At 43.3% G+C, this 20837-nt stretch overlaps 1 protein-coding gene across 1 annotated transcript in view; it reads left to right on the forward strand.

Annotated features, from left to right (window-relative positions):
* LOC126234927 (sialin-like) overlaps positions 1 to 20315 on the forward strand; it is a 191376-nt gene extending 171061 nt beyond the window's left edge. The window contains exon 10 of the mRNA XM_049943667.1: positions 20082 to 20315. Coding sequence (XP_049799624.1) covers positions 20082 to 20315 — 234 coding nt within the window. The remainder of the gene's footprint in view (positions 1 to 20081) is intronic.
* The last annotated feature ends 522 nt before the right edge of the window (positions 20316 to 20837 follow it).

A 20837-nucleotide genomic window follows, 5' to 3' on the forward strand; every position in this document is an offset into this window, starting at 1 on the left:
CCCGAGGCTGTTTGTAGCAGTGATACCGATGCGACGCGACTCCCGACACAGATGGCGTGTTATTCAGCGTCTGGAGAGAACTGGGGCCTTGCTTCCTCGCGCAGCATTCTTATATATAAAGCCGCGGTGCGGACGGCTAAGGGAACGCCTGATCAAATCGGCTCTCCCGACTAGCCGCTGGGCTAGTAACGCACCACTTCAAGTTACATAATAAATTATAGCTTCTTTTGCTGATGTCCGATGAAGCTCTTAATTTAAATGTGCATTCAGCACGCAGGTAAGTATTGATAATAAATTTTTGACGTGGCTAAGTTAAATATTTTGGGCGAGAGAATTAATTAAATTACACTGCACGCAGTAGATGAGCTCTGAACTGGCCCTTTTGAGATCCGCTATCGCTATAATTTTATAGGTATTCAAAAGAAACTTTTCACATCTTCATAGTCATAGCGGACCTCCAACCTATTTAAATCTAAACATCCTAGCCTTATTTATTAGCCTACTTAATCTATCTTGCTTCCTTCAGTTTTGAGACGAAAACCACAAAATCATGAATTTCCACTAAAATCTTAATTTGTGAAATCCAAAGTACTGTTTTTATTAAATCATTATGAAAGATGAATCTAAATATAAATTTTGAAGTCTCTAGCTCTTTTCTGTTGCGCCAATGATTTTTTCAGAAAAACGTCCAAATTTCGAAAATGGCTGAAGTTATCGAACTGATATTTAACACATATTAATTTAGTATTACTTCTGACATGCCAGAAAAGTTTTAGGTTATTTGCTTGATTTTTAAAGTATTGCGCAACATTTATGACGTCAGAGCTAGTTACAGGAGACTGGCTGGCACACAATAGAAAGACTGATGTGAATTTACTACAGCGTGAGTAGGCTGCTTCCCTACACACATGAAAAACATGACCACACCATAATCCACCGCCTCCGAATTTTACTGTTGGCACTACACACGCTGTCAGATGACGTTCACCGGGCATTCGCCATACCCACACCCTTCCATCGGATCGTCACATTGTGTACCGTGATGCGTCACTTCATACAACGTTTTTCCACTATTGAATCGTCCAAAGTTGATGCTCTTTACACCAAGCGAGGCATCGTTTGGCATTTACCGACGTGATGTGTGCATTATGAGCAACCGTCCGACCGTAAAATCCTAGTTTTCTCACCTCCCACCTAACTGTAATAGTACTTGCAGTGGATGGTGATGCAGTTTCGAATTCCTGTGTGATGGTCTGGATAGATGTCTGCCTATTACACATTACGACCCTGTTCAACTGTCGGCGGTCTCTGTCAGTCAACAGACGAGGTCAGCCTATATGCTTTTGTGCTGTACGTGTCCCTTCACATTTCCACTTCACTATCACATTGGAAACAGTGAACCTCGGGATGTTTAGGAGTGTGGCAATCTCGCGTACAGACGGATGACACAAATGACATCCAAACATCTGACCACGTTTGAAGTCCGTGAGTTCTGCGGAGCCACCCATTCTGCTCTCTCAGGATGTCTAATGACTACTGAGGTCGCTGATATGGAGTACCTGGCAGTAGGTGGCAGCACAATGCACCTAATATGAAAAACGTATGTTTTTTGGGGTGTCCGGATACTTTTGACGACATACTGTATTTTACGACGAACCTTTCCTCTGACGGAACACTTCGAGAATCCTGGTACTTTTGCGGAACATCTTGTTTATTTTGAAGGGTAATAATTTTTTAAAAAGTTAGAAACTTTTTTATACAGTGACTACTTCATTTTTAAAATTTGACTAATAACACGTTAATAATAATAAAATTCACAAAATAATTAGTATCCTCAAATTGTCTAAATAAAAGCAATGTTATTAACAGTTCGTCGCGGAGCACATATTCACTTCCCGGGGAACACCAGTGTTCTGCGGAATACTGTTTGGGAAATGCTGTTCTAAAGTAATGGCTTGTTGGCCACGATCCTGCTACCACAACCAGTTCAGTAATTTGTTAACTATGCCTGTTTCCGTTAAAGTGTTAGTGTTTTACTAATAGTTGTCTGGCGTGAATATTTGGCTGGAACCGTACTTTTGTGAGGGCTGTTCTCGGCCTTGAGAAAGATCCTGGTCATTATACAGGATGTTATGGTGCTGTTACTTCCAATTAACACAGGAGTTAGTCATTCTAGGGACGATTTACACAGGAGGCAGTTTAGCATACGAATTACAGCATTGGCATTCACATTAGCTGCTAAATGCGCAACCACTGGCCTTATGCATGCAGTTCATCGTCGGATCATTGACCGTGGTGGCCGTTCGAAGATTCCTGTCATGTCCGCAATGGTACCAGCAGTGATAGCGATTCTAGCTGCGAGGCATGTTTTTGTAATGATTTCATACACCAGAAGCTTAATATGCCCCCAGAGGAAGTAATCCAGACACGGGAGGTCAGGTGACCTTCGTGGCCAAACGACAGGCCCACCTCAGCCGTTCCATCGATTCCCGAAGGTGGCTCTCAGGTGATTCCTCACAGCAGTGCTGAAATGGGCTGCCGCCCCATCGTGCTGGAAGTACAACCTTTGCTTAACATTCAGAGGTACATCCTCCAGCAGTTCTGACAACACATGTTCCATGAAGATTCGATATATCCACAGGAGATATCCAGCAGTTCTGACACCACATGTTCCACGAAGATGCGATATCTCCGTCCGTTCAGGCGGAATGGAAGGATGTATGGTGTAATCAAACTGTCATCGAGAATGTCGGCCTCGGCAATAAACCCGATTCGCTGCTAATGAGCAGGAGGTGTAGTACCTCGTGTATCAGTACACTTTCCCTGTCAGCGGCAACGACACAACAGCTTATTTCGGCACCACTATCAAAATGTTTCCTAATATTACAAGCTGACTTTAGAGACCGTATGTTCTTTATCGACATACACGCTGATGAGCCCAAACATTATGACCACCTAAGATTTTTAACATCGCTGTCAATCAGCGACTGTTGTATAATACAAAAATTTGAAAAACACAGCCCTCAGTCGCGAACACAATTTGTAACCTAGGTTTCGGTGTCACAAGGGACACCTTCTTCGGAAAAAAATAAAACTAAATGTTACAGCATAACGTACCAAAAAATACGAAAGCTGCGGTCATACCTGACAGCGTCAGATAGTCAGAATTAAAATAAAATGTAACAGAGGCGCAAGCCACTAGGGGCTGCCATGTGTCCTCCGCTACAGTCAACACAAAACTGAAACAGGTATGACTGTATTTTTTGGTATGTTATGCTGCAACATTTAGTTTTAATTTTGTCTGAAGAAGGTGTCCCATGTGACACCGAAACCTAGGTTACAAATTAATTGTGTTCGCGACTGAGGGCTGTGTTTTTCGAAATTTTGTTTTAAGACCACATGCTTAATAGCTCGGCGGGCCTCTGTGGCCGAGCGGTTCTAGGTGCTAAAGACTGGAACCGCGCGACCGCTACGGTCGCAGGTTCGAATCCTGCCTCGGGCATGGATGTGTGTGATGTCCTTAGGTTAGTTAGCTTTAAGTAGTTCTAAGTTCTATGGGACTAATGACCTCAGTTGTTAAGTCCCATAGTGCTCAGAGCCATTTGAACCATTTAATAGCTCGTTTTTCCGTCTTTGCAAAGAAATACGTCACTGATTCTGCGTATCACGGATGAGGTAGTTTGTTGGTATGTTTGTGGAAGTATGTAGCATTAGATGTCTACGCACAGGTCATGTAATGCACGTAAATAACGGTCCGTTGATTTGCTGTGTTGGCGCCCGATAGCGCTCCAGATGGGTTGCATAGAGTTTACTTCAGGCGAATTTGGTCGCCGAGACATCAACGTGAGTTGACTATAATGCTCCTCAAGCCACTGTAGCACAGTTCTGGCTCCGATACACGGACAGCTATACTACTGAAAGATGACATAGCTGTCGGCCATGAATGGATGAGGGCGGTTCGCAGCTGTCAGCGTGTTTCCGAATATTACCACAGGTCCCATGCAAGCGCTGGAGAAAGTCTCCCATAGCTGGTTCACCTAAGAGGCGACACGTTTCCATTAATAGGCGGTCGAATCCCGATGGTCCTGTGCCCATTCAAACCGTAGTTTTCGATGTCACTGGATCAACATGTGAACACGTAGCGGTGGTTTGCTGCATAGCCCCATGTTCAACAACGTCCGATGAACGGTGTGCTCCGAAACACCTAAGTATGCGCCAGCATTATGCTCTTTCGGCAGAGATGCCACAGATCACCATTTATGCTGCTTTACAGAGCAGACATGCCTCCGATCCCTACGTTTTGTAAAGAGTCGTGGACGTTCAAAATGGTTCAAATGGCTCTCAGCACTATGGGACTTAACTACTGTGGTCATCAGTCCCCTAGAACTTAGAACTACTTAAACCTAACTAACCTAAGGACATCCATGCCCGAGGCAGGATTCGAACTTGCGACCGTAGCGGTCGCGCGGTTCTAGTCTGTAGCACCTAGAACCGCTCGGCCACTGCGGCCGCAGTCGTGGACGTCCAACAATTTAACGCCTCTGGTAGTTTCACTCTCCCATCTCTTCCCGTAGATGCTCATGACAGGAGCATGTGAACATTCAATCAGCTTCGCCGTTTTCGAGATACTCGTTCACAGGCTCTGCGCAGTAATGATCGGCCCTTTATCAGAGTCACTTATCTCGATGGATTTCCCCATTCGCAGCCCATATTTTCGCTAGGGAGATTCTCCGTCCGTATCTGCTCAGTTTACATACTTTTGTTACCGCGTCACGTGCCCGCAACAGCGTCGGGCGGCATCCAGAGTCGCGGTGGGCAGTGGTCATAATGTTTTGCCTTTTCAGTGATTTGTTTTCATGTTCTCTGTCTCCTGCATTAATTTGAACACATAGTTCCGTAACACTCTGCGTGTGAATATTTTAAAGATCCACATTTTTCTTCGTATGATGTAATTCTGACCACCTCCCCAGTCTCTTAATAAACCAATTTATAAACCATGATTTATCCGTGGACAGGACACATAGTGGAGACACTCTGCCCCACTCACTTAATCGGAGTGACTCTCTATCACGCAAAAATTTGTAAAACATCTACACATCAAAACAACCTCCTTTTATTTTAACCTGCCTCTTACTCATTTCTACTGCTCTTCCTCTCCTTAAGGCCGACCCGTGTGGCCGAGTGGCTCTAGGCGCTACAGTCTGGAACTGCGCGACCGCTACGGTCGCAGGTTCGAATCCTGCCTCGGGCATGAATGTGTGTGATGTCCTTAGGTTAGTTAGGTTTAAGTAGTTCTAAGTTCTAGGGGACTGATGACATCAGCTGTTAAGTCCTATAGTGCTCAGAGCCATTTGAACCATTTGAACCTCTCTTTAAGAGTGTGAGAAGTGATACCTGTGTCTGATCGGGTATTGGTAGGAACAGAAATTTTATGGCTCTTGAGAGTGCCAATACACTGATGACACCATTGTTCCTCAGCAGTTTATGTTAAGATCAACAGGTACTATGCAGTTGTAAAAGTTTGCTCTATGTGTGTTACGACTTCATATGAGATTTGGTAGTTCGGACAGATACCAATAGTAGATCCGTTATGCTGAGTGTTAGGAAAATAGTGCATGAGCAGTTCACTGAGATCACTGAAAAGAAGATGGGCCGCGGGAGAGATATGTTGGAGATGAACAATATCCGTTTTCTCCACGGTCGACAGGATTGGGGCTGTCGGTGTTATGTAGGGAATGGATTGAGATTGGAAGAAGGTATCCCGAGTGTGGTGTAAGGAAATATTTGCTAGACTATTGCAACGGATATTTTGGGCAGAATGTTGTACGTCCTCTGCTTGCTTCTATCGAAAAATAAGAAAAGCGTATTTGGAAGTCTGGAATTGATAAAGGTTTCTAGGCGGACGAAGAGATTAGGTTGAATATGAGAGTTGGTGCAGTTGTTGAGAAGGAAGATAATACACGTGCCAAGGGACGTCTGGTGTCTGGATATTCTGAAAGGTTTCGTTAGCGAAACGGATATCTTCAACACTAGATGAAGATCGGTGGAAGTTATTGGTAGTGAATAGGTTATTATTTGCATATACGGAGGTGCTGAACTCGGATTTGGGGAAGCGGTTCCGATTTTCATTTTTGGGAGTAGTTTATGTGTAGTTGCTTATAGAAGATGCAAGCTGGTGGGGATTTAGATTAGGACATTCTTCCTGAAGATGATGTTACTTGAAGTGATGATGAGGAGATTTCAGTTCAGTGGTCAATACATACAACGAAATTCCGAAAATTCTGGGGAATCAGAGACTGTTGCACTGTCTTTTCGAAAGAGAACATGGAAATGACGACAGGAAAAAGTTACTAGAAATTCGTGCGCCTGTAAAAATATCGATGCACAAAGATTACAACAACTATCACCGTCACAGCTTAGCAGAAAATCTTGCCGAAAACTCGATAAAATTCTGGTCCTGCAAAAAATCGCTAAGCAGGTCTAAAGCTTCTGTTCAGTTATTCGTTGAGCAGTCTGCTGTGCCAGTAGAAGATAACAAAACGAAAGTCGAAATTTCGAATTTCGCCTTTAAGATGTCGTTCACGCAGGAGAATCGTAGAAACATACCGTTTTTTGACTATCGCCTAGTCTCCCGTATGGGAAACATAGAGGAATAACTACCGCTGGCGTAAAGAAACAACTGACAGAATTAAAAGAAAATCTGCCAGGTCCGGATGGAATCTCAATTCGGATTTACGAAGAGTACTCTACGGCGATAGCCCATTACTTAATTTGCATTTATCTTGAATCGCTTGCTCAGCGCAGAGTAAAGTGACTGGAAAAAAAGCACAGGCGACTCCTGTTCATGAGAAGAATAAAAGAACAGACCCGGAAAATAAAGACCAATATCAGTTTTCTGCAGAACTCTTTAACATAATCTGAGTTCGAATATAATACATTTCGTTGAAAGGGAAATCCTTCTGCTCGCGAATCAGCATTGTTTCAGAAATTATCGCTCGTGCGAAACTAAGCTTCCTCTTCAGAATGAGATTTTCACTCTGCAGCGGAATGTGCGCTGATATGAAATTTCCTGGCTGATTAAAACTGTGTGCCGGACCGACACTCGAACTCGGGACCTCTGCCTTTCGCGGGCAAGTGCTCTACGATCTCAGCAACCGAAGCACGGCTCACGCCCGGTCCTCACAGCTTTACTTCTGCCAGCACCTCGTCTCCTACCTTCCAAACTGTACAGAAGCTCTCCTGCGAACCTTGCAGAACTAGCACTCCTGAAAGAAAGGATACTGCGGAGACATGGCTTAGCCACAGCCTGGGGGATGGTCCCGCGTTCGAGTCTCGGTCGGGCACACAGTTTTAATAAGCTTCCTCTTTTCTGACATGATATACTGCGAACCCTCGGTGAAGGTCTACAGACAGGTTTCAGATTCCCATATTTACGAAAGCATTTGACACAGTGACCCCTGTGGACTTTCAACGAAGGTACGTGCATACAGTATAGGTTTCCACATAAATGAGTGGCTCTAGGACTTCCTACGTAACAGAAAACAGTACGTTGTCCTCAACGGCGGCTGTTCATCAGAGATAAAGGTATCGTCGGGAGTGTCCCAGCGAAGTGTGATAGGATAGCTGTTGTTCTCTGTAAACGTAAATGTGTCAGCAGGCATGGGAGCAGCAATCTACGCCTGTTTGCTGATGATGTTGTGGTGTACGGTAAGGTGCCGAAGTTGAGTGACTGTAGAAGTATACAGGATGTCATACATTTGTGGGTGGTGTGATGAATGGTACCTAGCTCTAAATGTAGATAAGCAGGAAAAATAATCTCGTAATGTTCGATCACAGTATTAGTATTGTGCTGCTTGACACATTCAAGTCGCTTAATTATCTGGTCCTAACTTTGCAAAGCGATATGAAACGGAACTTGCATGTACGGACTGTACAGTGGAAGAGTCCGCCCCCGGTAGCTGAGTGGTCAGCGTGACAGAATGTCAATCCTAAGGGCCCCGGTTCGATTCCCGGCTGGGTCGGAGATTTTCTCCGGTCAGGGACTATGTGTTGCGTTGTCCTAATCACCATCATTTCATCCTCATCGACGCGCAAGTCGCCGAAGTGGCGTCAAATCGAAAGACTTGCAGCAGGCGAACGGTCTGCCTGACGGGAGGCCCTAGTCACTACGGAAGAGGATGGTCGACTTCGGTCTATTGGGACAATTTTAGGGAAATGTGGTTCATCCGTAAATGAGAGCGCATATAGGACGCTAGTGCGGCCCATTTTTGAGTGTTGCTCGAATGTTTGGGATCCGAATCAGGTCGGATGGAAAGAAGAACATAGAAGCAATTCAGAGGCGGGCTACTAGATTTATTACCGGTAGGTTCGAACAACACGGAAATATTAAGGAGACGCTTCAAGTACTCAAATGGGAATCCATGATGGGAAGGCGACACTCTTAAGAAACGCTGTTCGGAAATTTTTAAGATCCGGCGTTTTAAGCTGACTGCAGAACGATTCTACTGATGTGAACGTACACTTCGCCTAAGTACCACGAAAACAAAATAGGAGAAATTAGAGCTCGTAGGGAGGCATATAGATATTCTTTTTCCTCCCGCTCTATTTGCGAGCAGAACAGGAAATGATTGGTAGTGGTACAGGGTTTGCCACACACTATACGTACATAAGGCCGTAGTAAGTTGTGGTCCTCCTTCTTTTTTATTAAAATGAGCTAACGCTACCACAAGAAATAGTTTATGTTGCTAAGGATGTGTAATGCTTTGCAGATATCTGTGGACGCTTAGACAAGGGGCTGCGACTGATTTGGGGGCGGATTGCTCGGTATGTTAAGGACGTATTTCCTCCGAAGAAGACATTCGGGTTTTACGTTTTAATTATGTGGAGTGAGTGTGTGTATGAGGGAGGGGGGGAGGCCGTTACAGAGATTTTAACGTGACTGACGAATTTTCGAGGGTTCAGGAAATTTGGATCACATCTACTCTGCGAAAGGGTTGAGGAAGGTACAAGGTTGAGCTAATCCGTGATTATTTTTCTCAGTAATGATTATGATGGTGATGATGATGGTTACTTAGGAAGAGAAGAGCTTCTTAGCCGAAATAGCTACGAAACCCTTATTGTAGATAACCGGTTTCGGTAAAACTACGTTACTATCTTCAGATCTTGATAAGGTTGTTACAAATATCTTGTGCCAGTTTATGAAGATCTGAAGATGTTAATTTAGTTTTCCGGAAACCATTTATCCACCATAAAGTTTTTTATAGTGACCTCGGCTAAGAAGTTCTTATTCTGCTAAGTAATGAGTACAGATCGCCCCTTCAAGCTCAGCATGAGTAAACTAATGATGATGTTAAAAGTACAGATGGCTGGTTCGATGTATGGCTCTCATCGGGGTGTATGAGCTGATCTGGTTGATGTTGCTTCTGTCCTCCATGCTGTTAACAGTGACTGAGGTGGCGATCAGTAGGGCAGAACGGGGCAGGTGTCACAATTTGTGATTTTTAATTTTTGAAGACAAAGGGTTTACAGCTTCTCCTTCTATCACTAGCGTATTCCTAACATGTATTCTCGGCTATGTTTTCCCACAAATTAAAGGCCATACCAACATTTGGTTCTTCAATAGGAAGGAAGATTATGGTTTGACGGCACATCGACATCGATCTCATTAGAGATGAAACACAAACTCGAAATGATGCAAAGGTCGGGAAGAAAATCGGCAGTGAACTTTCAGAGGACCATCCTGGATTTTGCTTGGCGCGATTTTAGGGAATCATGGACATCTTAAATCTGGATGGTAGAATTTGAATCGTCGTCCTCCTTAATGCAGGGTCCAGATGGGAGTGATTAACGAACCGATGCGCCACATCGTTCATTTGGCTTTTCGGGAAAAAAAGTTTTGTCGGAGTAAGTTTTTGTGGTAACTTGTCCCGAGTTCAGGTTGGTTGTGACAGATATTGCATTTGGTTCTCATGGGTTATTTAGAGCACAGAAAATAAATTATTCATTAAAAGTGCAGAGAAACCAAAAATGATATTGATAAAGCATTCATATGTCTATAAGAACAATTTAGACAATAACATAGCAATTTAAATAAATATTTAAGACATTTTTCCTCTAATAACCTACTCACTATCGGCTGTACATTCATAAATTTGATATGTAAAAAGGTTCTTCGGTCCAGGGGTACATAATTCATGATCCCATTTCTTGCATTCTGTACACGGAATCCATTTTTCCTTAGATTTACTGTTACAAAATGAATCAACACAAGTTAAACAAAAGCCGATCTTCTTCTTCACTAGTTGAGATTTTTACTTCCTTCTTTTATTTGTAATTATTTGAATTCTCATTATTTTCAAACGCTCTTCTAAACAGAGCTTTCATTGATTTTTTACTTGTATTTTCAAACCTTGTTTTTAACTAGCGCATCTGTTAAAACTACTTTACATCCTTATATATAGATTCGACGACCTTGCTGGCAAAGGTAGTGCATGCAAGCATGAAGACACGTAGAAGAAACTCTCACCGTGTGCAGGTGTACGTTATCTTATATAAGTGGAAGCCCAGGAGGACTGCCATGAAGGGCAACAAAATGGGGCGGAGAATGTCGTCGACGTGCAACTGTGTTGTAACGGTGCCACGGATGACAACCAAAGGGGCTATGAAAAGAAATGGCACCGCAGATCCACTCCTGGGCCGTATAGCGGGCGACAGTCAGATTGTCTGGAGTGTCTCCAGATACGTCTGGAGGACATTCAGAAAGTCCATCAGTCGATGCCAAGCCTAATAACTGCATGCCTGAGGGCTAGAGTTGAACCATAACGTTACAGACTTGCTGAATTGGTGAAACACTTTGCCTCGAATTTTTATGAAATTGTTATCATTCATTTGTCTGTGCACTTACATCACATCTATCTGTTTCCGCCCCATTCGGATAATCGTTGTGAGTCGTTTTTTGTCTTAGTGTGTAAAAAAAACGATAATAGTTTCTTCGAATTCGAGTCGGCATAACTAGGTCGAGTCTGAGAGTTAATAACTGAAGCACTGCAATGTCTTAGGAAGTAAGCGCTGCCTTTGGATTGGATTGTCCTAGCGGGTAATCTACATCTACATGTTTACTCTGAAATTCACACTTAAAATCCTCGCAGAGGGTTCATCGAACCATTTTCATACTACTTCTCTACCATTCAACTCTCGAATGGCGCGTGGGATAAAGGAACACCTAAATATTTCCATTCGAGCTCTGATTTCTCTTCTTTTATTATGATGATCATTTCTCCCTGCGTAGCTGGGTGTCAACAAAATATTTTCGCATTCGGAAGAGAAAGTTGGCGATTGAAATTTCGTAAATAGATCTCGCCGCAAAGAAAACCGCCTTTGTTTCAGTGACTGCCACCCCAACTCACGTATCGTATCAGTGACACTCTCACCCCTACTGCGCGATAACACGAAACGAGCTGCCCTTCTTTGCACTTTTGTGATGTCCTCCGTCAATCCTACCTGGTAAGGATCCCACACCGCGCAGCAATATTAAAGCAGAGGACGGACAAGTGTAATGTAGGAAGCCTCTTTAGTGGGGTTGTCGCATCTTCTAAGTGTTCTGCCAACAAAGCGCAGTCTTTGTTTCGCCTTCCCCACAATATAATCTATGTGGTCCTTCCAATTTAAATTGCTCGTAATTGTAAATCTTAGGTATTTAGTCGAACTGACAGCCTTTAGATTTGTGCGATTTATCGTATACCCAAAATTTATCGGATTTCATTTAGCCCCCATGTGGATGACCTCGCACTTTTCTTTGTTTAGTGCCAATTGCCACTTTTCGTACCATACAGATATTCTCTCTAGATCATTTTCTAACTGGAGTTGATCATCTGATGATTTTACTAGACGGTAAATTACAGCGTCATCTGCAAAAAATCTAAGGGGGCTACTCAGATGCATGGGGATGTTTATGTAAGCGGACGAAGTTCATAGTCATAGTGTCCTGTAACGCAATGACCGCAAGGACGCGTCGGTGAGCTGTGGATGACACCTATGGATGGACCGCTAGGTGCGTCCACTGTAGGGCACAGATCGTAGAGTGCACTCAGTGAAACAGAACCAGTATTGAGCCGGGATCTTACAAAGTACGCTGCAAAAAATCAGGACTCTCTAGGCAAGGTTGGCATGCAGCCCGGAGTTTGAACCGACTGCAGATCGGTCGGGCAGCGATCTAAATACTCGTCTGGTGGAAGCATATTGGTAGAAGCAAGTGACTCACGGAGGCAAGGTAGCGCCACAATGACAGCGCTATTTGTGCCAGTGCTTATGCTTCTGGTGGCCATTCTGGCGCCACACGTTAGTGTGTCGGATGTTTGAATTCTGATTGTCGTTTACAGGCAACCCGCAGAACACGGTTGAATGGTGGGTGACTGTGTCGCCAGGGAATATACAGCACGTTGAATGGACATATTCTTGGCGTCCGCTACTTGGATCTTTTCTTTGTCTGAGCCTCCAAATACTACGCTAATACTGCTTCTGCGAGACAATTACCGATAACACAAGCACGGAGACACTGCATTGCCTACTTTGCACTACGTGAAGGAGTAAAGCAAGTGCCAGCCAGTACAAAAGAGGTAACGAGTTAACTCAGACAGGGAAAAACCGCAAAGTCTGCAGAACGTGCAAGATAAAAGCTGCCGGCTGTTAACCTGCCGGCACACAAACGACTAGGTGTTTGAGGTGTCATTCCAACCTTGCCTCTACCATGCACACATTCACTCAAAACTGACTCTGTCGAGTGGTGAGATAGCCCATTCCCACTCCTCTTTGCCCAGTTATTGAGTTCAGTCAGATCGGTCCTGTGTGTGACATTTGTATCCATGATACTACAACAAACCTAAATGCTTCCATGGCCCAACTCCTTAATCAATTTGTATTCCGTATTACTTGACTTGGATATATTAATTTCCTCAATTAAATTTAGACTTTAGTACTAGCCACAAGGTTCAATGATTTAGTTCAAATGTTCAGATGTGTATGAATTCGTAAGGGACCAAACTGCTGAGGTCATCGGTCTCCAGACTTCCACACTACTTAAACTAACTTAACGCTAGGGACAACACTCACACCCATGCCCGAGGGAGGACTCGAACCTCTGGCGGGAGGGGCCGCACGATTAGTGACATGGCGCCTCTAACCGCGCGCTCACTCCGGGCGGCTAATGCCGACACTAGCATCACGTCACGTCAAAACGATCCCCCTGGTACAGTTCAAGTAATAGGCGTTAAAGAAATTACCTGTAAAATTTTTTTAATTTGTATGTAGGATTTTTGATAAGGTTTTCTAGAGAAAAAGAATAAAATTACATTTTTGGAAGTTGACGAACAATAGCCGTCATGTAATGTATAAAAGGCATGTTGGAACATCAGTCACTTTTATTTCAAATCTAAAAACCGACCGGTTTCAGTCATGGACCATCTTCACGTGTAAGAGTTAAAATGGTTTAAGCCAAATCATTACATTTGTCATTACTGAAATAATGTATAGAGCACTTCACGTAATTAGTTGTTAGTTGTCATGTTTGCTTCTAACAGTACTGTGTCATATATTGATATTCATGACATGCTCTACACATTATTTTAGTAATGATAAGTGTAATGTTGTGGCTTAAACCATTTTAACCTTTACCCGTGAAGATGGTCTATGACTAAAACCGGTCGATTTTTGGGTTTAAAATGAAAGTGGCGGATCGTCAAACATGCATTTTACACAATCAAATTACACACTGTCTGACCAAAAAAAAAAAAAAAAAAGTGAAGAACCAAGAGGCAGAGGAGGAACCAAAATCAAATTTCATAGGTTGAGAAAATATGCAATGTTATTTCGGTGAGTTCAGTATCGTGTCACACTGATAAGAAAATGTCAATATGGGTCCACTTATCATTATTACGCTGGACCCCCACTGGCCTGGATGCGTGCACTGTCAAGTGTGTCATGAAGCAGTTGTATTCTCGCCTGAGTACAGAATATGGAATGAGAGTAAATCGAACAACGCGAAAGTAATGAGAAGAAGGAGAAATTAGCACAGCGAGAAATTTAACATCATAATTGGTGATCACGAAGTTGATGAAGTTAAGGAAATCTGCTACTTAGGCAGAAAAAAAATATGATGGAGGAACAAGGAGGACATAAAAAGCAGATTAGCAGTGGCAAAAGGGGCGTTCCTGGCCAAGAGAACTCTACTGGTATCAAACAAAGGCCATAAATTGAGAAAGAAATTTCTGAGAATGTACTTTTGAAGCACAGCATTGTACGGCAGTGAGACATCGAGTGTGGAAAAGCCAGAACAGAAGAGATTAGAAGCACTATAGATGTGGTGCTACAGAAGAATGCTGAAACTTGGGTGGACTGATAAGGTAAGTATGTATTGAGGAGGTTCTACAGAGAACTGGCGAGGAAAGGAATATATGGGAAACAGTGACAAGAAGAAGGGACAGGACGTGAGGACATCTGTTAAGATGCCAGGGAATAACTTCCACGGTACTAGATGGAACTGGAGAAGGTAAAAGCTGAAAAGGAAGACAGAGATTAGAGCAAATAAGTGCTACTCTGAGGTGAAAAGGCTGTCACAAATGGTTCAAATGGCTCTGAGCACTATGGGACTCCACTGCTGTGGTTATCAGTCCCCTAGAACTTAGAACTACTTAAACCTAACTAACCTAAGGACATCACACACATCCATGCCCGAGGCAGGATTCGAACCTGCGACCGTAGCAGTCCCACGGTTCCGGACTGCGCGCCTAGAACCGCGAGACCACCGCGGCCGGCTAGGCTGTCACGGTAGGGAATTTCATGGCGGGTCGCATCAAATCAAACTCTCCTGAGGCAGACTGTCCCCAAACTTTTGTAACTGGTCCTCAGTATCCTAGATGCTGACACTGGGATAGAGGTGATACATGCTGACACTTGGATAGTTGATACCTGAGGTAGTACTACACATGTTCTATCGGCGATAGAGCTGGCGATCATTCTGTCTATAGCAGTGCCTCAGCATGATGCAAATACTTCATAGAGACACATGCCATGTGTGGACGAGCATTGTCTTGTTGAAAAATGCCATCATGATGTTGTCATATAGAATGATTCCTCAGACGGTGACGGCAGGAGCAACAGCACTGACCCTCTCCAAAACATTGGATGTTCAAAATGTTCAAATGTGTGTCAATTCCTAAGGGATCAAACTGCTGAGGTCGGTGACAAAAGGGGCGTTCCTGGCCAAGAGAACACTACTGGTATCAAACAAAGGCCTTAACTTGAGGATCTAAATTATGCTAAGAACAACACACACACCCATGCCCGAGGGAGGACTCGAACCTCCGGCGGGAGCGGCCGCGCAGTCCGTGCATGGCGCCTCAAACCCGGCGGCCACTCTGTGCGGCAAAACATTGCAAGCAAGGCCGCCGCCGTACTCAACGGCAATGGTCTCCTGGGTAGTGCAGAACTGCTATTCGTCGCTGAATACAATTCGTCGCCACCCGTCAGCAGTGCATTCTTCCTAATCGCTTCACCACTGCAAGCATAGCCATTTGTGTTGCATTAATGGCAGCCTGCGCTTGGGATGGTAATTCCCTAGTCCGGCTGCTGTTAGTCTCCGCTACCAATGGTGTGGGATGACACAAATATTGCAGGGCCTCCATTACTTGTTTTTGGATGGCAGGCGCTGATGTGAAGGCGTTACGATGTGCTCAGTGCACAATACTGAAATACTCCCTTGTGCTGCGAAAACATGGTCGATCAGAACCTTGACGAGTATGCCTGCCATTACGTTCTCATCGTTGTGCCACTAAGGCACCCGAGTGCCCCACAAAACGGCGCAAAGCTCGATTTTGAAGCCATTTTGATTATTGTACCTTACCTTCAGGCCAAATGGCATTACAAAAACAACATTACAATAAGGTCATACTGTTGTTACATAGTCTTTTCGTAAATGCTGTGGCCATCCTATGGAAGAAGAGAAAACTTAGTGAGAGGCGATGTCAGTTTGGAAGCTAGAGTGATGTTTTTGCACGAGAATGTTCTGTAATGGTCAGTCACTTTGTTCTTCTGATGTGGGAGTCTCGTTGTGATGCGCTGAAGTGTTTCCATTTCCGTAGCTCTCTTGGCTTTCTTGGTTACTGTTCACAAATTGTCAGTAACATAACAGTAGCTTGGAAACACGATCACAAATGATTCTGTCGTGCAGTGGACAAGATGGCGGTCGAAATACAGCTGGTTTCGATTTGACTATTGATTTGTCGATCTACGTGGTGTCAGATGTTTACATGTCTTGACTCTAGCCCCAGCAATAGCTTAGAAATATTAAAATAAATAGTTTATAGCATGATGAGTTCAATAATAATGTAACAGGTGCTCAATTTGTAATGTATTTCGTTAATGTACATCTGTAATACGATAACAAGACGTGTAGAAGGCATGTAAACATCTGACATCACATAGATCGACAAATCGGTAGTCAAATCGAAACCAGCTGTGTTTCGACCGCCATCTTTTTCACTGCACGACAGAATTATTTGTGATCGTGTTTCCAAGTTACTGCTATGTTAGTGACAATTTGTAAACAGTGACCAAGAAAGCCAAGAGGGCCACAGAAATGGAAACACCTCAGCGCATCACAAATAGACTGCCACGCCAAAAGAACAAAGTGAGTGACCGTTACAAAACATTTTCGTGCAAACATCAGTCCAGCTTCCAAAGTGACATCGCCTCTTACTAAGTTTTCACTTCTTCCACAGGATGACCCCAGCATTTACGAAAAGACTATGTAACATCAGTATGACCTTATTGTAAAGTTGTTTCTGTAATGCCATTTAGCCTGAACATGAGGTTTACCTCGAAACATGTCGCTAAATAAATAAGTGATACAATAGTTGACAAAGTTTGTGACTGGTAGAGGTAATTTAAAAAAATAACCTCTAAATAAAGCTCGATTTGATCAAGCGACCACAATGAGGACCATATCAAACTCTGTCAGGCGCTGATAACGCTATCTCACTCGAGTACGCGGCATCTTCGTGTCCTTCACAGTGGTCACTCAACATATGACGCTGTTTAATGTCCTTTATATACCCTATAAGGCATGTTAAGAACAATAAACGCGAAGGACACTAATGAACTCTGGTGGGCGGTCCACCTGTGACAGAGAAATGCAACTCTAATCATTTACATGCTCACTGATGGTGTGTAAATTTGTGAGTTTACATTGACATCTGACCATGTCTCCTGGGCGCTTCACTTGCACTATCAACTAGTAAAATTGTTTAAATTGATATTTTTCTTCACGTTAAAATGTTTCTTTCATTCATCTGTGGACATGCTGGCTCCCACATACGTCAATTCCCGTGTTCTTGTACCATTTCTTTACCATGACAGAACTGTCGAATGTATAAAAAAAATGGCTCTGAGCACTATGGGACTCAACTGCTGAGGTCATTAGTCCCCTAGAACTTAGAACTAGTTAAACCTAACTAACCTAAGGACATCACAAACATCCATGCCCGAGGCAGGATTCGAACCTGCGACCGTAGCGGTCTTGCGGTTCCAGACTGCAGCGCCTTTAACCGCACGGCCACTTCGGCCGGCTGTCGAATGTATAGCTCTAGGTAAAATAAAAAAGGCAGCGGTACTGAGAAGTTGAAGGTGATGCAAGCATCTGAGAGAAAACAGCAACACATTCGGTGAGAATTAAATAACTGTAAATTCTGTAATAGTAACTGTTAAATGATGATGTTCTGTTAATGTAAATGTAGGGTTTCACAGATGTAAGCAGTTCAATGGACGTATCTTCAACAATGGTTATAAGTGAGGCACTTCTTGTAAAGTAAATTTTACAGTAACAAGAAAGTAAGTTCATACAGTAAAACAAATCTCGTGTGCACCAATAAACACTTCTGACAGTCATTCGTTCCTGTTAACAGCACTGTACCATGTTTTGCAGCCGGGACTAGCGTCGTCTGTCTCGCTAGTTTGGATTTTAGCCTCATTTACGCGGATTCCGAAGGCAAAACTGCTCATTCAGAAATGCTGTGGTGAACTTGGAACTGTCAGAGACAATGATCAGTAATTAAGAGGGCATTGAGAGAGTAGTAGCAAGGAAAACATACCAGTTTTGGAAACGAAAAAGCAGGGAATAAGCAGACGGTATTAAATTTCGCTGCGATGTAGACGCGGGACTGGGATGGAAACGCTCACGCTGTAATTCGAAGGGGAAAATCGGTCTCCAAGGGGGTGAGGACGGGCGAGACAGAAACCGTCCTGGCAGCTGTCGGCGGCAAAGAAAAAAGAATAAATAAATAAATAAAAAAGATAAGAGGGAAAAACACGCGGAAAGAGGGCAGCACAAAAACTACCAACGCTTTAACAGTTGCTAAGAGGCATAAATTGACACTCACAGCTTATAAATAACACGCTGAAGTTCCTGACGTAGCACCATAAATGACTGGAAGGTAACGTCTGCCGTCAATTGATATAGCGCTATAATAACAAACTATATAAAGGTATGGCATGATCGGCCAGTAATCCCATATGAAGGATGATCAGCCGCCTAGTGCAAATGTTCAGTAGTACTTGCATACCCCTAACCAACCCCAGCAAGCCTGCCAGGAAAAAGTGACCTACAGTTTAACGTGAAATCTGAACCAAGTGTCGTTTGTACCCCATGTTCACGTCATTGAGAAATGGAGGATCTGATAAATACAGAATGAAAAATTTCAAGTTCTAAGTAAATTCGATGTCCCGATCTTTTTAAGAAACTTAATTCGTTTTTGTTATTAGGAAATATAATATAGAGACCTTGCAATTAATATGAGTACTTGATTCTTTTCTGACCATTAATGCTTCTGCATTAAATAAACAATCGTTCTTGAGATAAATTGATGATTGAAATAAATTATTTTTTTAAGAAGTTGCACCCACATAAAAGGATTTTTTCACGTATTCTTGAAAAAGATTTGCATGAGTACGGGATTATATTTCAGTCTGCATTAATCATCCAGTTCTTCAGAGAAATAAGCAAATAAGTCCTTAATGTAGCTGTTGAAATGATGTGAATTGAATAAACGTCAAGTTACTTACATATAGGAGTTGAAGATAAAAGTGAATGTAAAATAAAAAGAGCATAGGTGCCACGGATTTCTGATTATTCGTTACACAGATGACGTATACTTAACTTCAAATGGTTCAAATTGCTCTGAGCACTATGGGACTCAACTGCTGTGGTCATAAGTCCCCTAGAACTTGGAACTACTTAAACCTAACTAACCTAAGGACAGCACACAACACCCAGCCATCACGAGGCAGAGAAAATCCCTGACCCCGCCGGGAATCGAACCCGGGAACCCGGGCGTGGGAAGCGAGAACGCTACCGCACGACCACGAGATGCGGGCTGTATACTTAACTGATCTTGGTAATTTTCTTAGCACGCGGCGTCCGTGTCTGCTTAATGTTTTCTACCAGAATGTACTCCTTGCCTGAATTTGATCATAATGTCACCCTATTCCTCGCCTATGAAATGTTATTTTCAACATGTTGCCAAAACTGCTTTTATGATCTCTTCTGGCGTAAGCTTTAGGAAATCAAGTCCAAAATATGATTTGTACTCCTGAATTTAGTCGGGTCCACCTTTATTGATCACATAAGACCTATCGGATTTTGTGCATGCTTTTTATCACTTAACCACCAAGTCCAATAGCGTTGAACTCGCTACACGCATTAGTGCTAAACAGTCGGATCATTACATAAGGAACTCGTAGACAAATGTGCCTCTGGTGCATTCCACCTACACAAGGCAAGACCTTTGCAAGCGTACAATGTTTGAAAATTAGAGTGATCCACGGATGTGGAAAGCGAGGCGGGGTATGTAGTGGTCAAGGATTTGGCAGAAGTGACAGAAATTTGGTGAAGCAGACGTCACTGCAACTTTAGCATGGGGGAAAATAGCAACTATCAATGAAACAGTGGAAAATTGCTCTGGTGTGGCTAGTCAACAGGCGTGCGTGTGACAAGAGAAAATCTCCACTTACGTGTATACGTCTCTCTGTTGCAGCAAACAACGGAACAATGGAAGAAGGTTTTCCTGATAGCGTCGGGGGCGCTTTTAGCAACAGGTGTGCTGCATCTCCTGACGTCCTCCGCGGAAATACAGGAGTGGAATTCGCCCGCTGTCGCGGACAGACAGCCAAAGCCATACCGAGAAGAGCCGGAGGACGAGGAGGCGCAACAGCGCCTCACTGCGAACCAGGAGAAAACTCAATTGGAGGACATTAAGGGAAAATCGTGAACATCGGGAAACGCGCAATATGCCACCGTGCTTGAAGAGGTGGTTGTAAGCAATATCTCACGCATGCGAACCACCGACTACAGGTGCTACTGAAAGGGTGATTTGCATCGAATGGCAGTTGCCAACAAGTTATTATTTAAATACCAGAAGATTCCATGCACCACCTTCCGTTATATAGATCCTTTACCATCTCATCCATTTCCCACCATTTCTTACCCACACTGAACATTTTCATTTATTCTTTACTATCCAGAAACTCGATGCAAACAACCTCCTGGTTTTCTCCTCTATTATCCAATACTAGTATGCTGTATCCCTCCCTCAGACAACGGAATCCACCTTGTCCATCGCCTCCCTATCCTACTGAAGCCTTCTCGTCTCCTCTATATCTCTTTTGTTACGCAACCATCCCTTCTATAATTAACTATGAAACCTTCCCTTAGGATTGCTATCTCTTGCTTAATAATAACAAATGAAATATTCCCTTTGAAATTAATTCTATTTCTCAATAATAATAATAAG

Source organism: Schistocerca nitens, chromosome 2 (genome assembly GCF_023898315.1).
Source record: "Schistocerca nitens isolate TAMUIC-IGC-003100 chromosome 2, iqSchNite1.1, whole genome shotgun sequence".
NCBI lineage: Eukaryota > Metazoa > Arthropoda > Insecta > Orthoptera > Acrididae > Schistocerca > Schistocerca nitens.